A 22,517-nucleotide genomic window follows, 5' to 3' on the forward strand; every position below is an offset into this window, starting at 1 on the left:
CTTTTTGCAAGGCTAGGGTGCCAGTTGGACGGCCTGGCCATCTTACTTCAATTTTTCTCATGTAAATTTGCAAACCTGGGATAGAAGGCAGGCAATGAGCTACAGCTTCCCCCCTCCCGCTCTCCCCCGCCCCCCATCTCGTCATCCCACGTCCCATCCATTGGACCCAGTCCTGACAGGTCTTAACCAAAAACGGCTGGGATGTCCAGGAAGTGAGGATTCAGACGTAATGAGCGGAGGGATCGGATGCTAAGGCAACAGGGGAAAACAGAGACATGCTTATGAAAATCAACTTGACCTCGTAGAGAGAGCCACAAGGGAGGGTGGTGCAGAGGGAGGGAGAGAGAACTTACATGGCAGGGAAGGTGATTGGACTCAGATTTATGTCACAAAACAGAAAGAGAGCCACAACATGGGCTTACTTGCGGAAGTATATACAAGTGAACTGGGGGCAGTGTACATGGAAGATCCCTCCTGGTTTGCCTGGCACAACAGCACCGTGCCTACGAAAGAGAGAGAGATAGATGGCATCTGGTTTGGGAACAGGCACACTACCCCTGAGAGATCGCGGCCGCGCAAAGGAGAAAGGCAGAGACACGAAAACATAGCCACACCCCAGAGCGCGTGGCGGGGACACCCCCAGAAGCCCCCTGCCTTAGCCAAAGGACATTGGTGGAAGCCCAGCCCCCTCCACCCCTCCCCAGCCCACCAAACACGCATCGATTCTTTTCACGTGGGGTTGGAGTAGGGGGGTCCAGCTGCCCCGGGACCCCACTTTCAGATCAGTAATGTAGGCAGCATGTCATGCTCAAAAGGGAGCTTTAGAAATTTCAAAGCGGACGAGCTAACAAGCGCGATTCAGACACTACTTAGCTGTGTGATCGTGGTAAGTCACTGTACCTCTCTGTGCCTTGGGATTCCCATCCGGAAAACGGGGTGCATATACCTACCTCCGGGAAGGGTTGTCAATCGTGTGACTGGGGATGCGCCCAACGCAGGGGCTGGCATGTAATCATCACTCAATAAATGATGAGCACATGCACCGAGAAGCTTACAGAAACGATTTCCTCCCCTCCCCGACTTCAGTCTTCCTAAACCAGATCTTCCGAGGAAGAACAGAAGTTGGGCGAGGAAGACACACAGGCAACCTCTGCCGTCCCTGTGACCGGCCCTGGACCCACTCTGCACTCAGGGCGTGATCCTCTTTGATTTCTGCACGTCCTCTTTCTTCTCCAGAGCCCCCCGCCTTCTGGCGGGAGCGTTCGCATGGCTAAGTGTGTGGACTGACTATGGCTGCACTGCAGTGACCACTGTCCTCTGCCTGATTTAAAGCAAAGGGCACCGGGCTTATCCTTGGGCGGAATGGAATTTTACAGCGGGGAGGAATGGTGGAATCCTGACACGTCGCCTCAATCTATGCCATGTTTTGCACATCCACCCGCTCCAAGGGTGAGCCGGGGTCAGGAGTCTTCGGGTATCAATCCTGCTCTGCTGCGGCTGCAGAGCTCAAACTCAAAGGCTTTGAAAAGAGCGAGAGACAGAGAGACGTTCGGGAAGTTTTCGGCCCATGACTGATGATGAAAATGCATTCGTGGGGTTTCTGCTCACTTCCCGGGCCGGGCAAGGTCAGCTGCCTCCGTTTGTTTCTAGATTCGCCTGTCATCACCACGATTGGAAAGCAATCTCTCATGAAAAAAGAAAAAAAAAAAAAAAGCCTGCACCCCCAGGGGAACTGGGAACTCACCTACATTCTTGGAGACTCACCCTTGAGGGAGAGCGGGGCTTATGATTCTTTTGTATCTTGCCCAAGTTCAACAAAAGTGTAGTTAAAATTTCTAGAGTGAGCGGGGGTTCACCAAATAGAGAAGGACAGCCACGTGATGCCATTAAGCCCAGACTCAGTTCCGGAGGTAGTCCCCACCACCCCCCTCCTCCACTCCACTGCCCTTCAGGTACCAAGCCAACGTAGGGGGGTCCTATGTGGAGGCCTGGGAAGCTGTCCCCAAATTCCACTGTCCCCTGTGCTCCTCTAGGTTTTATACATTATTTCCAGGTAACACAAAGATTCTGTTAAAATGCCTGACTTATCTCGCCCTCTCAGCACCAGGTCTGCCGAGTCTGACGAGGAGAACTAGGCCCTGGGCAGTTCTACCCGAAGGAATGTCCCTTAGTCCTGCTCACGTGTACCCTGTTGTCTCACACTTATAGCTGGAGGAGAGAGCTGGCCCTTCCCCTCCTTCCAAAAAAAGCCTGGATGTAACAGTGAAATTCACCGACCTGCTCTTGGTGATAAATATGTTAAGAGTCTGGATGGGCCTGATTCATGATCAACCTTGGCTAAAATGAGACTGTTTTCTTCTTGCTAGTTTATTTAAAACAATGTATCACAACATATAGATGAGACTTCATGTGGTCTAATTTCTTCTCAGTAGGGATTTCCAGTTCTGGCAGGAAACTGGCCTAGTGTGAGCCTTAACAGCAAACAAAAAGAACACACTAGATCTGGGGCATGGGGTCTAAAATCAACCAACAGGAGGCAGGGTACCCACCAGGAAAGATAGGCCCTAAGCCCCCCACCCTGCTTTATCTGTAAAACTCAGCCTGAATTTGCAGGGGGCACCCACACGCTTCTGCTCATTGCTAGACATCTTAGGGAGAAACAAATGTTTCTATAGGATAGAGAGCTACCAAATCAGAACCTTCTAGAGTGAGACTCAGGTGCATCATGAGAAAGTTCCTCAAAGGATCCCTTATCTGCACCTTTAGTCAAAAACTACTTTTAAAATGCGATCTGAAGTTTTTTGGGGATGCCTAGCTTTCAAATATATATATATAAAATTTCGTAGCAAAAATATATCTAGAAGGGCATTTTATTACTGTGCACTTAAAATCATAGGGTCAATTTTCAATAACCTTGATGCAATCTGGAGAGTCCCACTGGGACACGACAGAGATTCCCTCGAGAAAGCTCAATCCTGGCAGAGCATAATGAAGCTCTCCTAATTGTCTTCGGCTGTGGCTCCTGAGAAACTGGACTGAAATGACTTCCTTGGATGCCCTCTTAATAGTAAAAAAATATAAATTCTTTATGTAATGACTTTGACCTTTGTAAAACAAAATCTATATAGTCACAAGACTTGGTTTTTATTTTACCTAAAAACAACCTCCAATTTAATTTGCAAAGTACTTATTGTATGCTCTCTTACTCACTGTGACCTTTTCTTAAAGGAAAGCTTTGAATTGCAAAGCGGCAGAGAACACTGTCACCTCCAGTGCATTTTTTGCGGGGTGGGGCGAGTAATGTGGGTTTGATTTAAAAAGTAAGTCACTCAAAGAGATAATAGGGTACAAGCAGCCATATTAGGTGTGTTGACAAGGTCATCTGATGCTCTTTGTGACACACCATCAACCCAGCTTTCTAATGGTCTCCCAAAATGAGTCTTCCATCTGCCCCTTCCCCGCAAAACCCTCCCACATAGACCATCTACCTCTACCCACCTGACATCCTGTACTTCTGTGCCTTTGCTTATAAAGCTCCTTATGATTTATGCATGGCAACTGCGTTCCATTTACACCCATTCCTCAGTTAGGACAGACCATTAATCAATTTCAGTATTATCCTTTCCTGTTAGCCTGGGATTCTCAGAATCGTTATCAACACAGCTCTGGGCAGCTGCTATTATTCGATCAGTTGGTGGAAGGGGTGAACCCTCCATGCTAGCCCTGCCTCCACTGTTAACTTACGCCATATGAAATTGACTTGTTTGTTTTTATGTCAAGTAGGGTTGAATGTTGGCCATTTCACCTGGTTCGATTGTTTTTTAATATGACTTCCCCTCTCCCTCCTATGTACTTTAAAAGTCACATCCTCTCTTCTGAGTCCCCGGGAGTTAATTACTCCTTCATCTATGTTCCTATCACTCTCTCTGTCTCTCTCTCTCTACACACACACACACACACACACACACACACACACACACACACACGGTCCTTTGTTATATTGTATGATGACTTTTTATTTAGATATCGGTCTTAACTACAGGGAATCCACCTGGGTCAGAGGCAGATCGTTCTCATCTTTTTCTCCCAAGCCCCTAGCGAAATACTTGGCTCTAGAGGAACTAAGAAATATGATCGAATTATTATATGTGTAAACAATAATACAAACAGAGCCACTTTAAAATGGAGCCTGAGCTGCCATGCCAGAGGAAGTGCCTTGCATGTCTTATACCTCCAACCTCGGAATGTTAAAACAGGGCAAAATAACCTCTAGACTGGGCCAAGGGCCACATTATGTTCAAAGAGCTGTTTGCAAAGATAACAAGAAAGCAGATATTATGCCTGCAGGTCTGATGAGTACCAGACTGAAAACTAAAAATATGGGTTTGAATTCGAGTCACTCTGTTATGTTGTCGGCACCAATGGAAACGCTCTCCTTCTGCTGATGCGATTGTTCCCCCTCCCCCCTTCCCTCCTAACCGGAACACTCTCTGGGCTTCTGCCTGAATCTGTGCATCCGGAATAGCAGTTCTTACTGATCTCAAATTACGCCTGTTGCCTCTCACTTTAAAAGGCCTTTTCATTTTTAAGTCAACATATGTTTTTAAAGATCCCCCCCGCCCCCGCCCCCCCACACATTTCTATTATCTTTGCTAAAAATAGTGCTTTGTCCAACCAATCTTTCTCTTGGCCCTTGTTTTTGGTTAGAGATTTGCATGCCTGAAGTTTGCATATAGTTACAAGTTATATTGATGGGATTCATTTATTTCTTCTTTTTCGGTTTTTCTTTCTTTTCTTTTCTTTTTTCTCTATTTTTTAAGATTGACTCATCCGGTTTAACAGGAAACCTGGGCAGCCTGGTCATTCATTTCCTAGAATGTCGATGAGTGTATCTGCAACTGGCGGGGAAGGGACTCCATGTGAAAAAAAACACCATCTCGAATAATCAGAGCCTTTTCCAAAGCCTGTCACACTCAGTCACTCAGAGAGCCACGATCATCAGCATCCCAAATTCTGGCAAGACATCCCCCAGGGCCACTCTCGAAGAAGACTTAGAATCCTCCAGCCGGGAGAGGGTGAGCCGGGGTTCGTGTCTCAGGTGGGGCAACCTGACCCTTTCTGCTCACCTGGAGACTGCCCACAGTGCAGGGGACCATTCCTGGCCTTGGACTGTCTGGGAGAAGACTGGAAGAGCTGAGTCCTATCGCAGACAGGCAGGAGAAAACATCTAAACCTTTTACGCTGGTACCAACTCTCAGGTGAAGAAATTGGACCCAAACAGGTCAGAGCACAGGTGTGGTTTTACACCTCCTTCTGTAGCAGGGGCTGTTTCTCCCCAGAAAGCCCCTTAGGTAATTCCCTTCCAGACCAGCTCTGGCTTCTCCTCCTAGAAACCACATCTATTTGCCTCCAACTGGCCAAGTTCAGCGTCCTTCCTCTGTTTTTCTTACTTTTAGATTGAGTTGTAATGATCTTTTTAACAAGTGTCTTTCTCATAAACGCTGCAAACATCAAGGGGTCAGGAATCGTGTCTTATTCATCTTCCTATCCCCCTGGCTTCAGGCACTGAGGCTAAGTATTGGGGTTCAACTGAAGAGAAAAACTAAAGGGTTTCTGATAGGCAGCCGTGTTACACTTTCGAGAAATAAAATTAGAATGGAAGAGGGGGAGGAAGAGAAAGGCTATTTTGCAATGTCTGCTCTTCCATTTTAGTATCCTATGGGCAGAGTTCTCAGCCAGCCCGATGGCGAATGACTAGACCATTACTATAATCTCTGAATTTAAAAAAATAATGTCAAAGAAACATCCCAACTGACTGGCAATTGGAAGTGGCTGCTTTACTGAATTAGCTCCAAGATTAAGATAGGCTAGGGAATTTGGAGAAAGATGCTCTTATCTCTACTGAAATGCGAAAAAAAAAAAAAAAAAAAACCCAACAAAAAAAAAAAAACAAAAAAAAAAAAAAAACACAATAAAAAACCCACCAAGAAACCACAAAACAACACTTTATAAAATAGCTAAAAGCCAACAGGAATTCTGGAGAATGCACTGCCTGAGGTTCTGTGTGTCATGTGCTGTCTGTACCTCCACACATATCTACTATGTGCTAGTACAGAGACACTTGAAAACAGAGCCTTTTGCTGGGGTCTGGCTTTCCTAATGTCCCCGAGCCTTGTAGCTCTGGAAAGAGAGTTGAGAAAAAAAGTCCTAAGGGTGAATAGTGAGTGAAGGCAGGAAGCCATTACAGAGCTTCTTCTCTTTGTCTCTAGAGCTCATCTAGGAGGAGATGGGGGCTTCGAGTACTACCATTCATTTGGCACCTACTGTGCGGCTTCTGGGGCGCACCCGCTGAACCCCATGTGCTTTTCAAAAGGACAACGTGCCATCTCTTTTCCTACTCAGATGTTCAGGGATAAATACATGAGAAAAGGAACAAAAGAATAATTCTGAACATCAAACTCCAAGCCTAAGACTACGTGGTTAGTTATTTCACTTGCTGAGATAAATAAAATTTAAAAGTATTTTTGGAATAGATTTTGTTAGCCATCATGGCTTTGGCAAAATGTTTATTCCACATTGTTGTTATACACTGCAGTCATAACTGAAAATGTTCAATAGTAATTGTCATCACTACTAGAAACAATACTTTGGTTTCATATAAAAAGAAACACTTATTCAACGATTACCAAAGAATGTTTAGACTGTATCTGTCCCTCTCTAGTAAGAAGGGTCAGATAGTATTGGTCCCCTTTTACAGATGGGAAAAAAAGGCATAACACAAGGATGTTATGTACGGAAAGCCTCATCGTCGATCAGAGGCAAATGCCGGGCAAGAAACAAGCTATCTAGCATCCGTTACTCAAGTTATCAACAACTCTTTCCTGCTTCTGTTGCTACAGCATAATTTTTTTTTTTAATTTTTAAGATTTTTTTACTTTCCCAATTACGGTTGACATACAATATTCTTCTCTGCCATCTTAAGCAGAAGCTCACTGCAGAATAATTTGTTGAAATACTTTTTTATAAATTAGAATAAAAGTAAGAAAAATGGAAAGAATGAGCTCTGAGCTGGTGAGAAGTGAATATTCACCCCACAGAAACCCACACACTTCTTTCCTGTAGGACGGTGTGGCAACCTTCTCCCAGGGTTTCTGATTCCACAGGTCTGGGGTGGAGCCTGAGAACTTGCATTTTTAACAAATTCTCATGTTGTCTGGGGACTACACTTTGAGGACTACTGGAGAAGGGCTTGTCCCTCAAACCTCAATGCTGTGAGTTCTTCCCTTAAATCAGAGGTATTCAAAGACTATGAGAGTTTAAGAATCACTTGGGGAGAATGTTCAATGATGAGCTTTCCCATGTCTCACTCCAAGAGTGTGATTCAGCCGGTGAGTAGTCAGTATTTCCAATCAACAACCTAGGTTATTCCGCTGCTCCCGGGGGAGTGATTGAGGCCTGAGGCCATCTCCATGTATTTAGGAGAAAAGTAAAAGTGGCTAAATATATCTGGTCCAAGTATTTCTGTGGGCAAAGAGGCAGCATTTGTTTACTTCTTATCTTTACCATTTGTACGTTGACAAATTGTGCCTTTTCTTCGTAGCATTTGGAACAAAGAGTCATTCACTTCTGGTACTAGGTCTTTTGTCAAATTCTCCGGAGGCAGGCTAGTGAGGAAGATACATACAATCACCAGCTGTATCATCCTAGAGAGGTCACTCTTGGTTTCCCACCCAGAAGAAGACAAATCCATTCTTGACCTTACTGTTACGGACTGAATGTGTTCCCCTAAATTCATACATTGAAGCACCTCAGAATATGACTGTTTTTGGAGATAGAGCCTTTAAAGAGGTAATTAAGTTAAAATGAGGCCATTAGGGTGACCCTAATTCTATGACTGATGTCCTTATAAGAAGAGATTAGGACACAGAAAGGCAAAGAGGAAGAACTGTGTGAGGACACAGGGTGAAGATGGCCACCTATGAGCCAAAAAGAGAAGCCTCAGGAGAAGCCAGCTCTGCCGACACCATGAACTTCCAGCATTCAGAACTATGAGAAAATCAATGTCTGTTGTTTAAGGCACCCAGTCTGCGGTAGTCTGTTATGGCAGCTTGCACTGACTAAATACATCTACCTACGTCATAACGAACCCTACTCCGAGGATCAGCGAGGCCTCTTATGTGTGGATCCCCCATGAAGTGTCAAACTTTGGTTAGATGTTGGGAGCAGGCAGGTTGCCATGTCATCCCTGCCAATAAAGGTAACTCCTTCTAATTGACAAACTTATTCAAACCCCAGATGGGCTGTGGATGCTTTTGCAGTTATGCGTTTTTGAGCATAGACTAGCATTGAGCTAATCCGTGTAAGAATATTTTCACAGCTAATACCTAATGCTTTTTATACATGCCTGAAAGATGAGATTCTCTAAAGGGTTATGGTAGAGTTATAAGTACAGAGGTATTTCCATTTAGGCACAGATGTTGCAGAAAAATGTTGTATGTATATTTAATTCTTATAAATCAAATCATGTTTTAATTGTACCAGGGGGATTCCATAATGAAAGGCACTCTGAAGTGAATCTATGTACAGTGTAAATAATCTCTCACGCCCATTTATTGTATGTTTTGATTTTCATAATATTTAAAAAGAAATATATATGACTTGTTATTATTTCTTTTCACTCTTTCTTTTGACATAATTTCAGACTGCCCCAAAAAGTTGCAAGACTACTACAAAGAATCTCTGTACAACTTTCTCCCTGATTATTTATTATTTTAAAAATGTAATGATTCCCTCTGACTGTCCTCTCTTGTTTTCCTGTCTCCAAAATTTAGGCTAATAGTGGCTCTTACAGAAACTATTCAAATGACTCCACATGATAATAAACATATCATCAGTAACAAGTACAAAAATTGCTGACTGAGTATCCGGTAAGTACCAGGCAAACCTGCTCAGTGTTTAACTTGGATTATCTTCTACTTTTGACAATCCTATATGACAGGTACTATTATTACACCCATTTAATAGGATATTGAGACATAGAGTTTTAGGATCTTGCCCACGTTCACGCAGTTAGAAATCTTGTAGTGCCGAATGCAAGTCAAACTAAGCAAATACCTGGACCCATGGTTTTAAGGCCAATCTTCTAAATCAGGTACAGGTAAACAAGTCTTTGGGCTAAATTTGGCTAACACAACTTCTATATGATGTATGAGCTAAGAATGGCTTTTACATTTTTCTATGATTGAGAAAAAATCAACAGAAGAATAAGATTTGATGACATGAAAAAATTACATAAAATTCAGATTTTAGTATTTATAAATAAAGTTTTATTGGAACACAGCCATATTCATTTACCTATTGTTTATGGCTGCTCTTATGACGCAAGAAAGAGCTGAGTACTTGCACCACAGAGACCTTCGGCTTACGAAGGCTAAAATATTTACTATCTGTACCTTTATAGAAAAAGATTTCTGTCCCCTGTTCCAATGTCCCCTTTCGGATTGGAAAGATACTAATAATAGTTGTCTTTCAAGACAGCATTAGCCCCTCTCCAGCCAGCTCTCATTAAATATTTCAGAGGGTATCAATAGCTGCCAAAATTTTAATTTTGTTTCATTTTTATTAAAAAATAAGCAACCAAAAAAATTTTAAAGACATGTTTTTTTCAACACTTGCCCTCAAATTTCTTTTTAATTCACCAGTTGTTCAAGACAATGAAACAAGGGGAGCCCATAGGGTATTTGTGAAGGGCTAACAATTCAGCCACACAAAAACAATGGAAGTTTTATCTTCTAAGGTAGTTAACCTTTAGAGTTACAGGTGTCAATATGTAGATAAGGGCTAGCCTAGAGCCTTGCTCCTCAAATTGTAACACACAAGGGATCACCTGGTGGACCCTTTTAAAATGCTGATTCTTATCTAGTAGGTCTGGGTGGGGGCTGAGAATCTGCATTTCTAATAAGCTCCCAGGGGATTCCTGGGCTGCTAACAACGATAAAATCTTGGGGACTACATAAGCAACCTCAATAAAGCCAATATTCATGAGAGTGACCATTGAGATATCATTGAATTTCCAGTACTGGACCATGTATGCTCTACATGCGTTATCTATCTATCTATCTATCTATCTATCTATCTATCTATCTATCTATCTATTTATCTATCTATCTATCATCTATCTATCTATCTTATTTTTTTCTTATTAAATCCCCAAGAAAAAAAAGGAGGAGAGAGAAAAAATAGGAGACAAAACTTAAACCTGAGCCAGCTTTGCATGATTCTAAAGCTCAGACTCTCTCAGAAAGCTTATTAATGGTGATACTTGGTCCCAAACTGATTAAACATCCATTCTAATCTTTGAACAATAACTGTCCACCAACCCCATTTCAACTAAGCCATGTCTACAGACTCTGCAATGGCCTTCTGGTTGAAAACACCTGACTCCTCCAAGCTAAAAATGTTATATAGAACATCGTGATCACCTTTTAAGAGTCCGTGATAGGGTTTTAAAGCCAAGGAAAGAAGGCTCTGGGCAGGATGTATCTGCTTCAGATAAGAAATCTCACTTGCAAGGTAGAAATAAGATAGGAAGGAAGGGAGCAGAGAGGAGAAGTGATGAACTCTTAAGGTTTCTGTGTAGCTGAAAAAGCATGGGCTTCAGAAACTTTTAAACTTAGTTCTGTTTTCTGGTCTCAGCAACCGTAAGTTGCTTTGACCTTGGGTAAGGCATTTTACATTCCTGAGTCTCAGTTTTAATGTCTGCAAAACAGGGACCAAATTATCTACTTCACTGAGTACTATTGTAAAGATGAGAACTATTACAGGAAAGGATTTGGCTAATAATTGATAAACAATAAATGACCTTTGTAATAATAATAATGGAAATAATAATTATTTGGAATCTCAAAATACGGCACTTTGGGGGACTTATTTGTCCCCTTGTTTCCTTTAAGGAAGGAGTAGCAAGTTGATAAGTAGTGTACTCTTTTCTTTGGCCACTAACATAATGCTAAACATAATAGAATTAATAGAAAACATTTTAAGATTGGAAAGAAATTCCAAACATTTAAATTTGGGAAGTTTACTGTTATGAGGCAGAATCTGGCTTCTTTTGAGGGATCAGGAGATAAGGCCATGGGGACTTGGGTCAGTATTCTTGCCTGGCAGGGCTACTTAGGGTGATGGGGAGATGCCACACCATCTTATAATGGAGACATGTCCCCTCTGATTGGCATATTTCACTCACTTATCTCACAGCCTGATCCTCAAGACATCTTAGTTTGTTATCTCTGCTCAAGGAAGTGGGGGAGGGGAGTTAGAAATTATGTTCTAGCTGAAATCGGTGGTTTAGAATTTCTGCAAAGAACCCACATGGCTTCTTCGCTCTCTCTCTCTCCTCTTCTTTGGGACAAGAGCCTCTAAGATGCTCCAAGAGTCCAAAAGGCCATCTGTAGAGCTTTCTCTAGTGACCCACTCTTGTATTTCACTTACTATGACAGAACTTTGTTTCAGGAGAGACTGTATATATTTGTGGAATGAGGGAAGAGATTCATCTTGGCTTTCCTTCTTGTCCCAGATAAAGTTTATAATCCTGACCCCACCCTTCTGGTGACAGCAGAAAATATACTTCGACTTAGAGTCTCTCAAAGATTAATCAGATACATTTGTCTAAATATGCCCAACATCCACACAGACACATACACACACACGCGCGCACACACACACACACACACACACACACACACACACCCCTACCTTTGGGTTGAAAGCAAATAGAAAATTTTGACCAGTGGAAATTATGTCCAAAAATGACAGAGAAGTAATATAGAGGGTTCCAATCTTTACAACACCACAGGCATATCAAACAAACACTAGGAACATTTAAATAGATCGTGGTGTTGTTTTTTTTTTTTTCTTCCAGAGGAAATATCAGTGATATGGGGGTGTTCATGTTTTTAAAATGATACTGGGTTTAATACAATGAGAAGTGTACATCAATTAACCTTTGCATCAGATTTAAATGTATAACTCATTAACTAATTTAATCTCTCAAGAAAATAACAGCCGTTGGCATTATTCTTTGAATAATCCTTGTTTAGTTTCCATAATGGTAGACAGTTTAATGAAAAACTCATTAGAATGTAGCATACGGCATAATTAATTCTGGCTGATTCTTTTGGTGTAAATAGCAAATGCAGATGCTGGATTCCATTTCTACCGGCTTTATTAATTTTTCATAAACCAATATTTCGGCTGTAATGGGTTGTAACAGTTCCATAGAAGTTCAGGAACTGCATTAACTGTCATCAACATAGTTAATCTAAGTAGGTTTAGCCATTTGTGTGTTGATTCTTCACCGCTATATTTTTTAAAAGACAACAGGACAGCTTTGTTTTATACTTGGAGAACGAAGATCTACATAGAATTAACATACCGGGTATTAAACAATATTTGGCCAATTCGTCTCTATTAACAACTTAATTGCTTGGGCTAATCGCAGTGAACTATACATTTTGAAAAGAATGCTGGAAGGGAGAAGCAAAAACTCTTCGCAATGAAATGGTTTATAATAGAATGGCAACACAAGTTAAAATATAAAGAAGAAAGATCACCTCGTTTTGGAAATCTCCGGGAATTTACTTTTCTAGCAAAAGATTTGGCCCAAACCAGGAAACAAGTTTTATAACGGCCTTCGGGTGGGGCACCAGTTTAATAATTCTGGGGTCTGCGAAGACCCCAATCCCTGGGATTGGTTGCTGATGCGATCGTACTATTTTCAGCCTTCAGGGCTTAACCCACATATTTGTAATAGTTCTCATAAGACTATTATTTTTTTCAAGTGTAGATTTGGGTCTACATTACCAAGTGTTTTACTTTATTTTTATTTTTTATTATATTATTATTATTTTTATCAGAGCTTTCAATGGTTGTCTGGTACCCAGAGGATAAATTTCAGAATCCGGGTTCCTTTGTATGGTATTGTCAGGTATTTAGAAACTTTTTTCTAGATCTGATATCAACAGATCAATATTCCTCAGCCTTCAGGGGAAACCTGATTTTGCCTTGGAAATTTCCATCTCAGGTGAAAATCAAGCACCTGTATTTATTTTTGTTTGTTTTAATCTTTCTCAATGGATTCTGAAGATAAAGGTTGAGAAACTCTTTGGCATCTACCAAACTCCCCCTTACTCACCTCTGCAATGATCTTACACCACTTTCATTTCAAGCGAACTCTTACTTAGCCTTCAAAACCCAATTTATACTACCCTCTGGCTCCTAACACAGAGGGTTGTGATTTTTCAGTGCCCAGCAGGTATCATCATTTATTATACATTGCGTTTATTTGTCTGCATCCTTTACTGCCTTGCCAGTTTCTGGAGGGACGTTCTCTACCCCAGTGCCCATCACAGGGCCTGGCACTTCACAGGCCCTCGATGCTGTAACTCTGAGCTAAAGGATGAATTAATGGAAGCCAGTGGTACGAGTTAATTTACACATGGCCTCTCTCTTTGACCCTTCCTTGATGAATCTCACACAACTGAGTGACAGCCAGCCAACCTTATGGGTTCACGTAGTCTGTGATTGCTAAGCCAGTGCAATGCTAAACAATGACAAAGCTTCCCAAGGCATAAACTAGCGCCTTTGTGTTTATTAGACCTGGACTTTTTAAGCCAGGGTCAGCAGAGGAGGGCCATGGCTCTCCATTGCTATATAGTTGGGGGAGGGAAACAAAGATGACTAATTCATGACACATGGAAATAATAGGAAATCTAAATGCCGGTGTCTTTAAATAAAGTTTTCTTGGAACACAGGCAAGCCCATTCATTATGCATTGTCTACGGCTGCCTTTGTATTACATTGGCAGAGCTGAGTTGCTGTGACGGAGACCACGTGGCATACAAAAATATTTACTAACTAGCCCTTTACTGAAGAGATTTGCTGACCCTGCTCTAACTGAAAAAGCCACACATTCTTTTTGATTTCAGCACTAAATTCAGTTTGATCTTTTCTTCTAGAATTAACCGACTCAGTGGTATATCCTGTCTTATAGCATCATCATCATGCCAATCATTACCATCGTTATCACCACTGAGCTTTTCACCTTTATGTTTTTCTTCACTGTTGTGCAGGAAAGAGCTAACTAGGTGGGTCTGGGCTGATCGAACCCTACACATTTCCCAAAAAAGGCTTGTCTTCAGGATTGGCTCTCCATTATGAGATCTGAGTCCTTGGAAGACTCTGCCTGATAAGACGGTTTTTGGATGCCTGAGGCCTTGGGCCACACAGTACCAGTTTGAGTAGATAGTTCACTGTGGTGACTTATGGTGAATGCTTGCTTTTGCTCTGGGGGTGACGTTTTGAGTAGCTTAGGTCAGTCACATGGATGCTCCATGTCTGTGTGACTGGACTCCCAATAACAACCCTGGGCACCAAGTCTCAGGTGAGCTTCCCAGACTAAGAACACTTTGCACGTATTGTCGAACGTCATAGCTGAGAAAATCAAGCAAATCCCTGTGACTCCACTGAAAGACCACATCAGGAAGCTTTCATCTGGTTTTCTGGGCTTCGCCCCCATGTACCATTTGCTGGTGTTTAATCTGTATCCTTTGGCTGTGAGTATAACAGCTGTTCTGATTCCTATGAGTCTTTCTAGCCAGTCACAGACCCTAAGGATGGTCTTGGAGACCCCCAACATGGCTCCGCTGTATGTAATCAAACTTGACGTTTTTCCCTCTGGAGTCAAAAGTCACAAAAAAAAAGAGGCCCAGAAGAGGAAACATTTGGGTGAATGTCCTTCTTTAAATTCTTCGATTGCCATTGATAACTACAGCTGTCATATATCTTTCGCGGTAGCAATTGGTAGAGCATGAGTTATTGAATATTCGGTGCTCATGTGACATCTTTACTAATATGCTTCTATCAACCTCAGCACTATCAACATTTTGGGTCAGATCATTCTTTGCTGTGAGGGTGGTCTTGTGCCATTGTAGGATGTTTTCTAGCATCCCTGGCCTCCAGCCACTAGATGTCAGTAGTGAACACTCATCCTTCCAGATATCTCTAGAAGTTCCCCAATTGCCCTGGTAGGGGTGCAAATCACTCCCAGTTCAGAACCATTAATCCAGGATATTGGATTCACTATAGCATTACTATGTAGCAGGGATAACTTGTTGAAGTTAAAAAAAAAGAAAAAAAAGAATGAGTTTTGGAATCAGAAAGATACAGGTTTGTATCCAGCTCTTTAGCTTTTGAAGCTAGCAATCTTGCGTAACTTGACTTCACTGGATTTCTAATTCTTCTGCAACACAAAGATTATGACATCGATCCTGCAGAGTTGCAATCTATGTAAATATATGTAAAGACCTCAGTATGGAGTTTGGCATGCAGTGGGTAATATTAAGTGCAAAGCCATTTTTATTAATTATTATATTCTACAATCTGATGAACAGAAGACATTGAGGGCAGGCTTTTGTCTAGAAGCTGCAGAGCGAGGTCATGAAAACATGGGCTTTGAGTTTAGAAAAAAGACCTTTATATAATAAACTTACTTTTCACATGCTAGTTCTGTGTTTCGGGATATGAGATAATTCTCCACAAAGCCTTGGTTTCATCGTTTCTATAAGGAAGATCATGCTATAAAGTTTTTATGAGGATGCAAAGAGATACAAAGTGTTTATTTAGCACAGTGCCTGGCACAACATAAGTGCCCAAAGCTGCCTCATGTTTTGAGTTGTTCAATATATTGATGACACAGCCTAGAATTTACCCTACAAAACTTATCCAGAGCCGGATATTCAGACCTCATCTTTCTCCCACGGCCTAGAGGTGGGGCTTCTCCTAAAAGAGCTGTCCTGTCACTCTCCCTGCTTTTGAGGAAGCTCTCTTTGATAGACTTGGCATGCGAAAGAATGGAAACTAGCTTCTCAGGATATGCAGTTTTCAGCACATAAGCAAGTTCTGATCAAAAACCCCCACGGGCTCCATCAAAGCTGAGCTGCGTTCCCTCTGTGGGACAGGGAAGGACGCAGATAAAAATTAAGGCCAGACTTGGGCAAGAATGAGATGAAATCTGAAAAGACAGATGGAGGGAGGAGAGGAGAGAAGGAAAGTGAATTGCAACCAAAGGAGGAGGAAAGGTAGACAGATGTATGAGATAAAGTCTTTGAAGTGGAACATTTCCAGGCTGGAAATCCTTTGCTTGGGGACTTAAATCGGGACCCTTCTGTTCCAGTTCACTGAAGTGCACTGCATTTAATCTGGCAGATGTGTAAATTATACAAAACATTGCAGAGCCAAAGGTCATTGTTTATAAGGAATGCTCCTCACTGCCGTCGCTCTGTGTCTAGATAAGTCTGGTCCTCTGCGTGGCTGTGGGAAATATTAGCCACGAGGGGTGCCCGAAGATCGGCTGTTTTGAGGGGCTCAGAGTGGTAGCAGGAACCTTTTAAACCCACATCCCACTCCTTTAAGAGGCTAAGGTAGTCACCTCAAATAGGCATGCGTTGTCTCCAGTATTTTGGCAGGTCATCCTGACCCCAAAGTCTAAGACTGTGACCCATCAAAGAAAAACAGCTTGTGTCAGGGACCACAGTTATTACGGGTTCTGGATAATCTTTTTTTCCAGTGCTATTTTATACAAATTGCAGGAAGGGAATTAGAAAGAAGACCATCCAAAAGTGTGGCCAAAGGTCATTGTCTTAACTGTGATGGACTCAATGAAGTGGAGTGAGGGGAACAACTGGAAGGGAGACCTATATCTATCTTCTTCTAAACTAATTCTTAGATGAATCATGGTCTACCGGGCCCAAGAGCCCATAGAAAACCAATACCTTTGTAGGGATAACTCAAGGTCAAACAGCTGCCCTTTCAAGACAAGCGATCACAATGCTACATCCATCCTCTTCATTTTTAAACTTTATATTGAGATCCCAGTTTACTTTGCCATCTCCTCACCTGGTATCGACTCATGTGGCTTGTGGCCAGGCTCAGACCGATGTGGACGTAATCGAGGTGACTTCAGTGATCATACTAATTGCCCCCGTTTTTATTTTACTTTACAGCCCATAAAGTTGTTCTATACTCATTATCTTACCTGATTCTCCCTACAACCCCAGGATAACCTAGTTTCAAGGCCCAATCACCTTTCAAATGTGATTTTGCAGCCAGGTATGCCCTTCTTTAAGTATCTGTCATTTAAAAATTTTTTTTTGCCTCTCTTGAAACCAGAATTTTTTTTTTGTTTTCAGGAGTATCCATTCTAAAACCCCCTCTCTCCTCCCCAAAATCTGCTCATAATAATAGTGTCACCAAGATTATTTTTCATCATCTTCTTCAAAGTTTTCGAGTTGATTTACTCTGGATCTCTCTCTGTTTGACTTTAATTATGTGTTTCTTGTCATCAGGACCTAACTATATCTTAGATTTGCATTGCATGGGAAAATCTTTTTCTTTCCCAAATGATCACAACTCGTGGAGTAATTTAACTCGAGCCCAATTTTCCTTTGCAAGCGGGGTGCTTTCCAACCATGGAAGTGAGTTATGTGTGTTCAAGTGGTTCATCTTATGAATCTTGTTAAGCTTTGCCGCCTTAAAGCCCCACTGATGGAATATTTAATCACAGAAATGAGTTGGCAGATATGATATCTAGTGTGGGTAAGCTTTGCAACGATCTTAGCCGCAACTGAGAAACAGATGAATCTGCCATTTGTCAGTACCATGTTGACATCTTTGTATAACCTCCTGTTATTTATTTTCAGTTTGTTTTACTTGTTTATGAAGATTAAAGGTGCTTCTGATCAACAGTTTTGTGGGCTAGATATCACGATTATCTCTAAAGACATCAATTTTTAAAAAAAATCTTTTTTATTAGAAGGCGAAAGGACTGTCTCATAATGATGGGAAAACGGTAAGAATCCCCATTGAGTTGTCTTCATCGAGAGTCTTAGAAACACTATTTCTAATTACACGAAATAACTCGAGGCATGCTACTGGAAACAGATATTTGTAGAGACTGTACTTCCAGTTGGGAAGTTCAATTTTCTCTAAACTCTAAAACGGAATGGCCATAGATACCAGCTGAAGTCCTGGAGACTCACCTAGACTTTTTTTTTTATTGACTTATCAATCCTTCGTCTGGAGAATAAGCCTCAAGGAGTCCAAAGATGATGGGACTTAGGAAAAATAATCGATACTGTTTAGTGTTATAGGAAAACACCCGCTTGTCTTTGGGGAAGATTTATATATGTTCACGGGGATAAGCTGATTTATGTGTATCTGCTTCTAGAGACTGGACTGGATAAGCATTTAAAAGAGTTCTTCCTGTTATGATCTGATCCCCCGAAATGAAAAGACTTCCATAACCACTTTCTTAATGCTTCCCCTGGAATGTGTGAGCAAGGGAGAGTGCACGTCATAATTTATCAAAGGAAATTAATACAGTTCAGCTGGTAATTAAAGATCCTCATTAAGAGGTGCGACTGCTCTCCCCACCCCCACCCTGCATTAGCAATAAAAATGCACTCAGGGTGTCAAGAGGTTATATAGGAAAATCAATAACCTGCCATTTTATAATTAAAAGACAAAATAAATGTTAGGGAAAAGTCCACTAAATTAGGAAAACTACCTTTAGGAGAGATTGAAAATATCGATTTTAATTTATAAAATATGTGAACTTTTCGTGCCCCATTCTGAGAGACAATTGGAGACTGGGTTGTTAATTCTGCATAAGCTTCAGAAAATCAATAATTATACTATGAGAATGTTATGATATGTGTCATTAACACAGAATATTATATATAGAAATGACTAATGAGTCTAGCTTTCTAGTACATATCAGGCACATGCGGGGTTGGCCTGCTAAATATTTAGAGCAAATCAATGACGAGGTCTTCATTTCAGCTTTGAGGCATGTTCAAAATTGTAAGATAAACCCAGACTCTTTTTATACTTGGGGAAATTTAAAATGCCCCCTACATTTTTAGTCATGGGTATTTAAATGGGTAACCTTAGCAATTACACCTGGCTATGCAAATGAAGACATTCTACATCTATATATTTACATATACGCATTCCATAGGTAGAGGTACTTGCGACTTTAGATTTAAGCTAGCTGGAGTCTCAGTGTTTATGGGTCTTCAGATATTTCAGAGGAACTGTTCTGGATTGTTGAATTTACAGCAACATTTTCCTCCATTTCTGAATATCATGAACTCTGTCTACCTTCACACACAAATATATAGGCAAGAGAAAGCTTCTGATCAAGGTGGGGCCAGATACTGGCAACTTGGAACACAAATGTTCAGATTTCTCAAGGAACACTTACTTATCCATGCCTCATTTTTGTTAAGATTTTAATTATCAGAGCAACTCATAGAAATAATCATTTGGCTGTCCAGACTCCCTGTCACTACTGGTTAACAGATCTGAATATGGTGGTGGTTGGAATAATCCAAAATTATCATCTGTCTTTTTTTAGTTAGACTGGTTTAGCCATAGAGCAGTAGTATGATCTACTATCATAGGGCATGGTCAAAAAAAATTATGACTTTTACTATTCATAAAAAATAAAGTAGTATAACCCAGTTATAAAAAACATAGGCTCTTGATTTCAAATTCCTTGTCTCTTAGTCTCCTCATTGGGACACTGCCATGGGAATTTAAGCATCATGCTAAGAATAGGCTTAGCACGGTGCCTGATCATAGAAACTACTCAGCCCATGTTAACCCTTATGTAACTCACTCCTTTTCTATAGTCCAATGGTCTAACTCCTTTTTTAAATTGTTTTTCATTTTTCAATTACCATTGACCCTCTATGTTATTTTATATTAGTTCCAGGTGCGCAGCAGAGTGATTAGACATTTATGTAACTTACGAAGTGATTCCCCCCAATAAGTCTAACCCACCTGGCTCCATACACAGTTACTACAATATTATTGACTCTATTCTCTATGCTGTACTTTATATCCCCATGACTATTTTGTAACTACCAATTTGTATTTATTAATCCCTTCATCTTTTTCACCCAGGCCCCCAACCCCTCTCCCATCTGGCACCCATCAGTTTGTTCGCTGTATGTATGAATCTGTTTCTGTTTCGTTTGTTTATTTCGTTCTTTAGATTCCACATGGAAGTGAAATCATATGGCACTTGTCTGTCTCTGTCTGACTTACTCCACTCAGCACAATATGCTCTAGGTCCATCCATGTTGTTGCAAAGGTCAAGATTTCATTCTTTTTATGGCCGAGTAATATTCCATTGCATATAGGTCCCACCTCTTCTTAATCCAATCATCTATTGAGGGATACTTAGGTTGTTTCCATATCTTGGCTATTGTAAATAATCCTGCAATGAATGCATGTGTCTTTTCAAATTAGTGTTTTGGATCCAATGATCTAATTTCTGACGGTGGACCCAGGGCTAATTTGAATGGCCACTCTAATGTTCTAAATGTTGTGCAGATTCATTTATTTTTATATGTATAAATCAGTCTAAATTGTTTCTCCTGTCTTAATGTTCTCCTAAACTTCCATAGATATGCATATAGGTTTGAAATCACACGTAAAAAAGATATTTGGTGTGTTTTCCTGGTTTCTGGACACGAAGATGACTGACTACTTTGCATGGGACCAGAAGATGCACATCCCTTTCTATTATAATGCACGAATTTACACCCGACCTCCTCATCAAATGATATCTTGCTTCTTGTTCTTCACCCCACTATTTTGGGGGAGACAATGTTCACTTAGATGTGCATATACACACGTGAGTACTCACACACACGTGCATGTGCACACACACATGCGAACAATCTGCCACCTCTTTATTCTAGCTACTCCATTTCACCTGGCAGCGCCAGCAGATGAACGGGAGCTGCTGTCTCCTTGCACCTTTGGGGCAATTTCGTTTCTTAGCAGCTTTGGACAAGGATGTACCCCAGCAATACCTGTGCCATCTGAACAGACGGCCTTACCTCTGATCCCAGAAATTAACTTCCTCTAAATGAACATGCTGAGAACGGGAAGGACCGGTCCTCTCACGAGTTAAGAAGAGAATCTCTTAGTCTAGTGGTACACTCAGAATTCAGCACTCGGTTAACCTTCCCCTTACGGCAACGAGGTGGAATATTAACTTATTTATTTTTATTAACCCAGTGCTTATATGGTGCTGACTATGCACTAAACACTTTTCACATATTCACCTATGTGATTCCTATAAATACCCGTGAGTCTGTTATTATGATCATCTCCCATTTAACAGATGAAGACACTGAGGCACAGAGAGGTTAAGTAACTTGCCTAGAGTCACACAGCTGGCAAGCAGGGGGGCCAGGATTCGAACCCGGGCTGTCTGAGTGCAGTGTCCATATTGCTCACTCCTCCACTATGTGTCCTCTCAGGAGGTGGGTTTTACCATATGGTCATGGGAAGGCCTATAGCTAAGTCTCTCCTCCCTCATAAGAGATGACACAGCTACTTTACAGCCATAGAGTCCCTGGACTTTCACCAAGGCTTGTGGTAAAATTCACCCATGAAGAACAATTGCAAGCTTTGCGTACCTAAATTCCAGAACTCACAATAGGCCTTCCCAGATTTACCTTTTTTTAAAAACAAATTTAAATCAAGTTGGTTATTGTGCTAAAATAGCTAAGATCCCTACATTCCTTTGTCATCCACCAGGGTGAATGCTTAGTATCAGGACAATGACAGACGTGCGACACCCCAGAAGACGCAAAGCAAGGAGTATGACTTACCGTCGAGAAAGCACTAAGGGAGTGAATCTAGACCAACTAGCTATTTATTTCTCCTTATTAAAAAGCAAGGGCCACATCGAAGAGAGACTTCTTTTCCAACATCCATGGGGCAAAGTGACTTAGGCTCCCAGGTGTTCAATGCGGCCTCATTAATGAGCAAGGGCACAAGGGGCAGAAGGGACAGGCCAAGCCTGGCAAAAATCTCAGCCGCTGTGGCTTCCAGGTGACTCTCTTCCCAAATTTGATGATCAAGTTTTCTACGACAGTACAGTAGATTTCCCAGTGAAGTGGTATTGGGGCGGGGGGCAGGGGGGTGGGTCAGGCATGGAAGGGGTGAAAAGGGAGCTATATCTTTGAAGGCAAAGCAGAGAGCAATGGAATTTCTAGTGGGAGTTGATTAATGGAGAAAGAAAGATAACTCAGTTTTTTCTGGTTTTCTAAATAGTCCTTCTCTTGGCAATTCCAACTGGCTGCCACATTATTGGAATAAGTGATCCGAGTCTCTGCTTTGCCAGGAAAAAGAAATGCAACCCCAAATGGAAATGTATGGTTAAAAAAAACACATACAGGCATTTAGAAATAAAATGGGTGTGAACAGCTCTACGTTTGTTCAATAAGCTCTTGAACAAAGTCTTAATGCTTTTTTAAGGCAAAATCAATGGAAAATGTCGAAAGGGGCAGTGGCTCCATGCTAACTCCACAATGGAATTTACATGAGACCCCTTCATTTTTTGAAAAGAGTTTTAAATGCTTTTGGTTTTGCCAAAA

General features: G+C 41.4%; 1 protein-coding gene across 2 annotated transcripts in view; it reads right to left on the bottom strand.

Moving 5' to 3' along the window:
* Positions 1-22,517, bottom strand: part of RBFOX1 (RNA binding fox-1 homolog 1) — a 345,800-nt gene that overhangs the window by 78,009 nt on the left and 245,274 nt on the right. For both annotated transcript variants that reach the window (XM_006913843.1, XM_006913842.1), the window contains exon 8: positions 423-503. In XM_006913843.1, the coding sequence (XP_006913905.1) occupies positions 423-503 (81 nt within the window). The remainder of the gene's footprint in view (positions 1-422; positions 504-22,517) is intronic.

This window comes from Pteropus alecto, unplaced genomic scaffold (genome assembly GCF_000325575.1).
Source record: "Pteropus alecto unplaced genomic scaffold, ASM32557v1 scaffold44, whole genome shotgun sequence".
Classification (NCBI taxonomy): domain Eukaryota; kingdom Metazoa; phylum Chordata; class Mammalia; order Chiroptera; family Pteropodidae; genus Pteropus; species Pteropus alecto.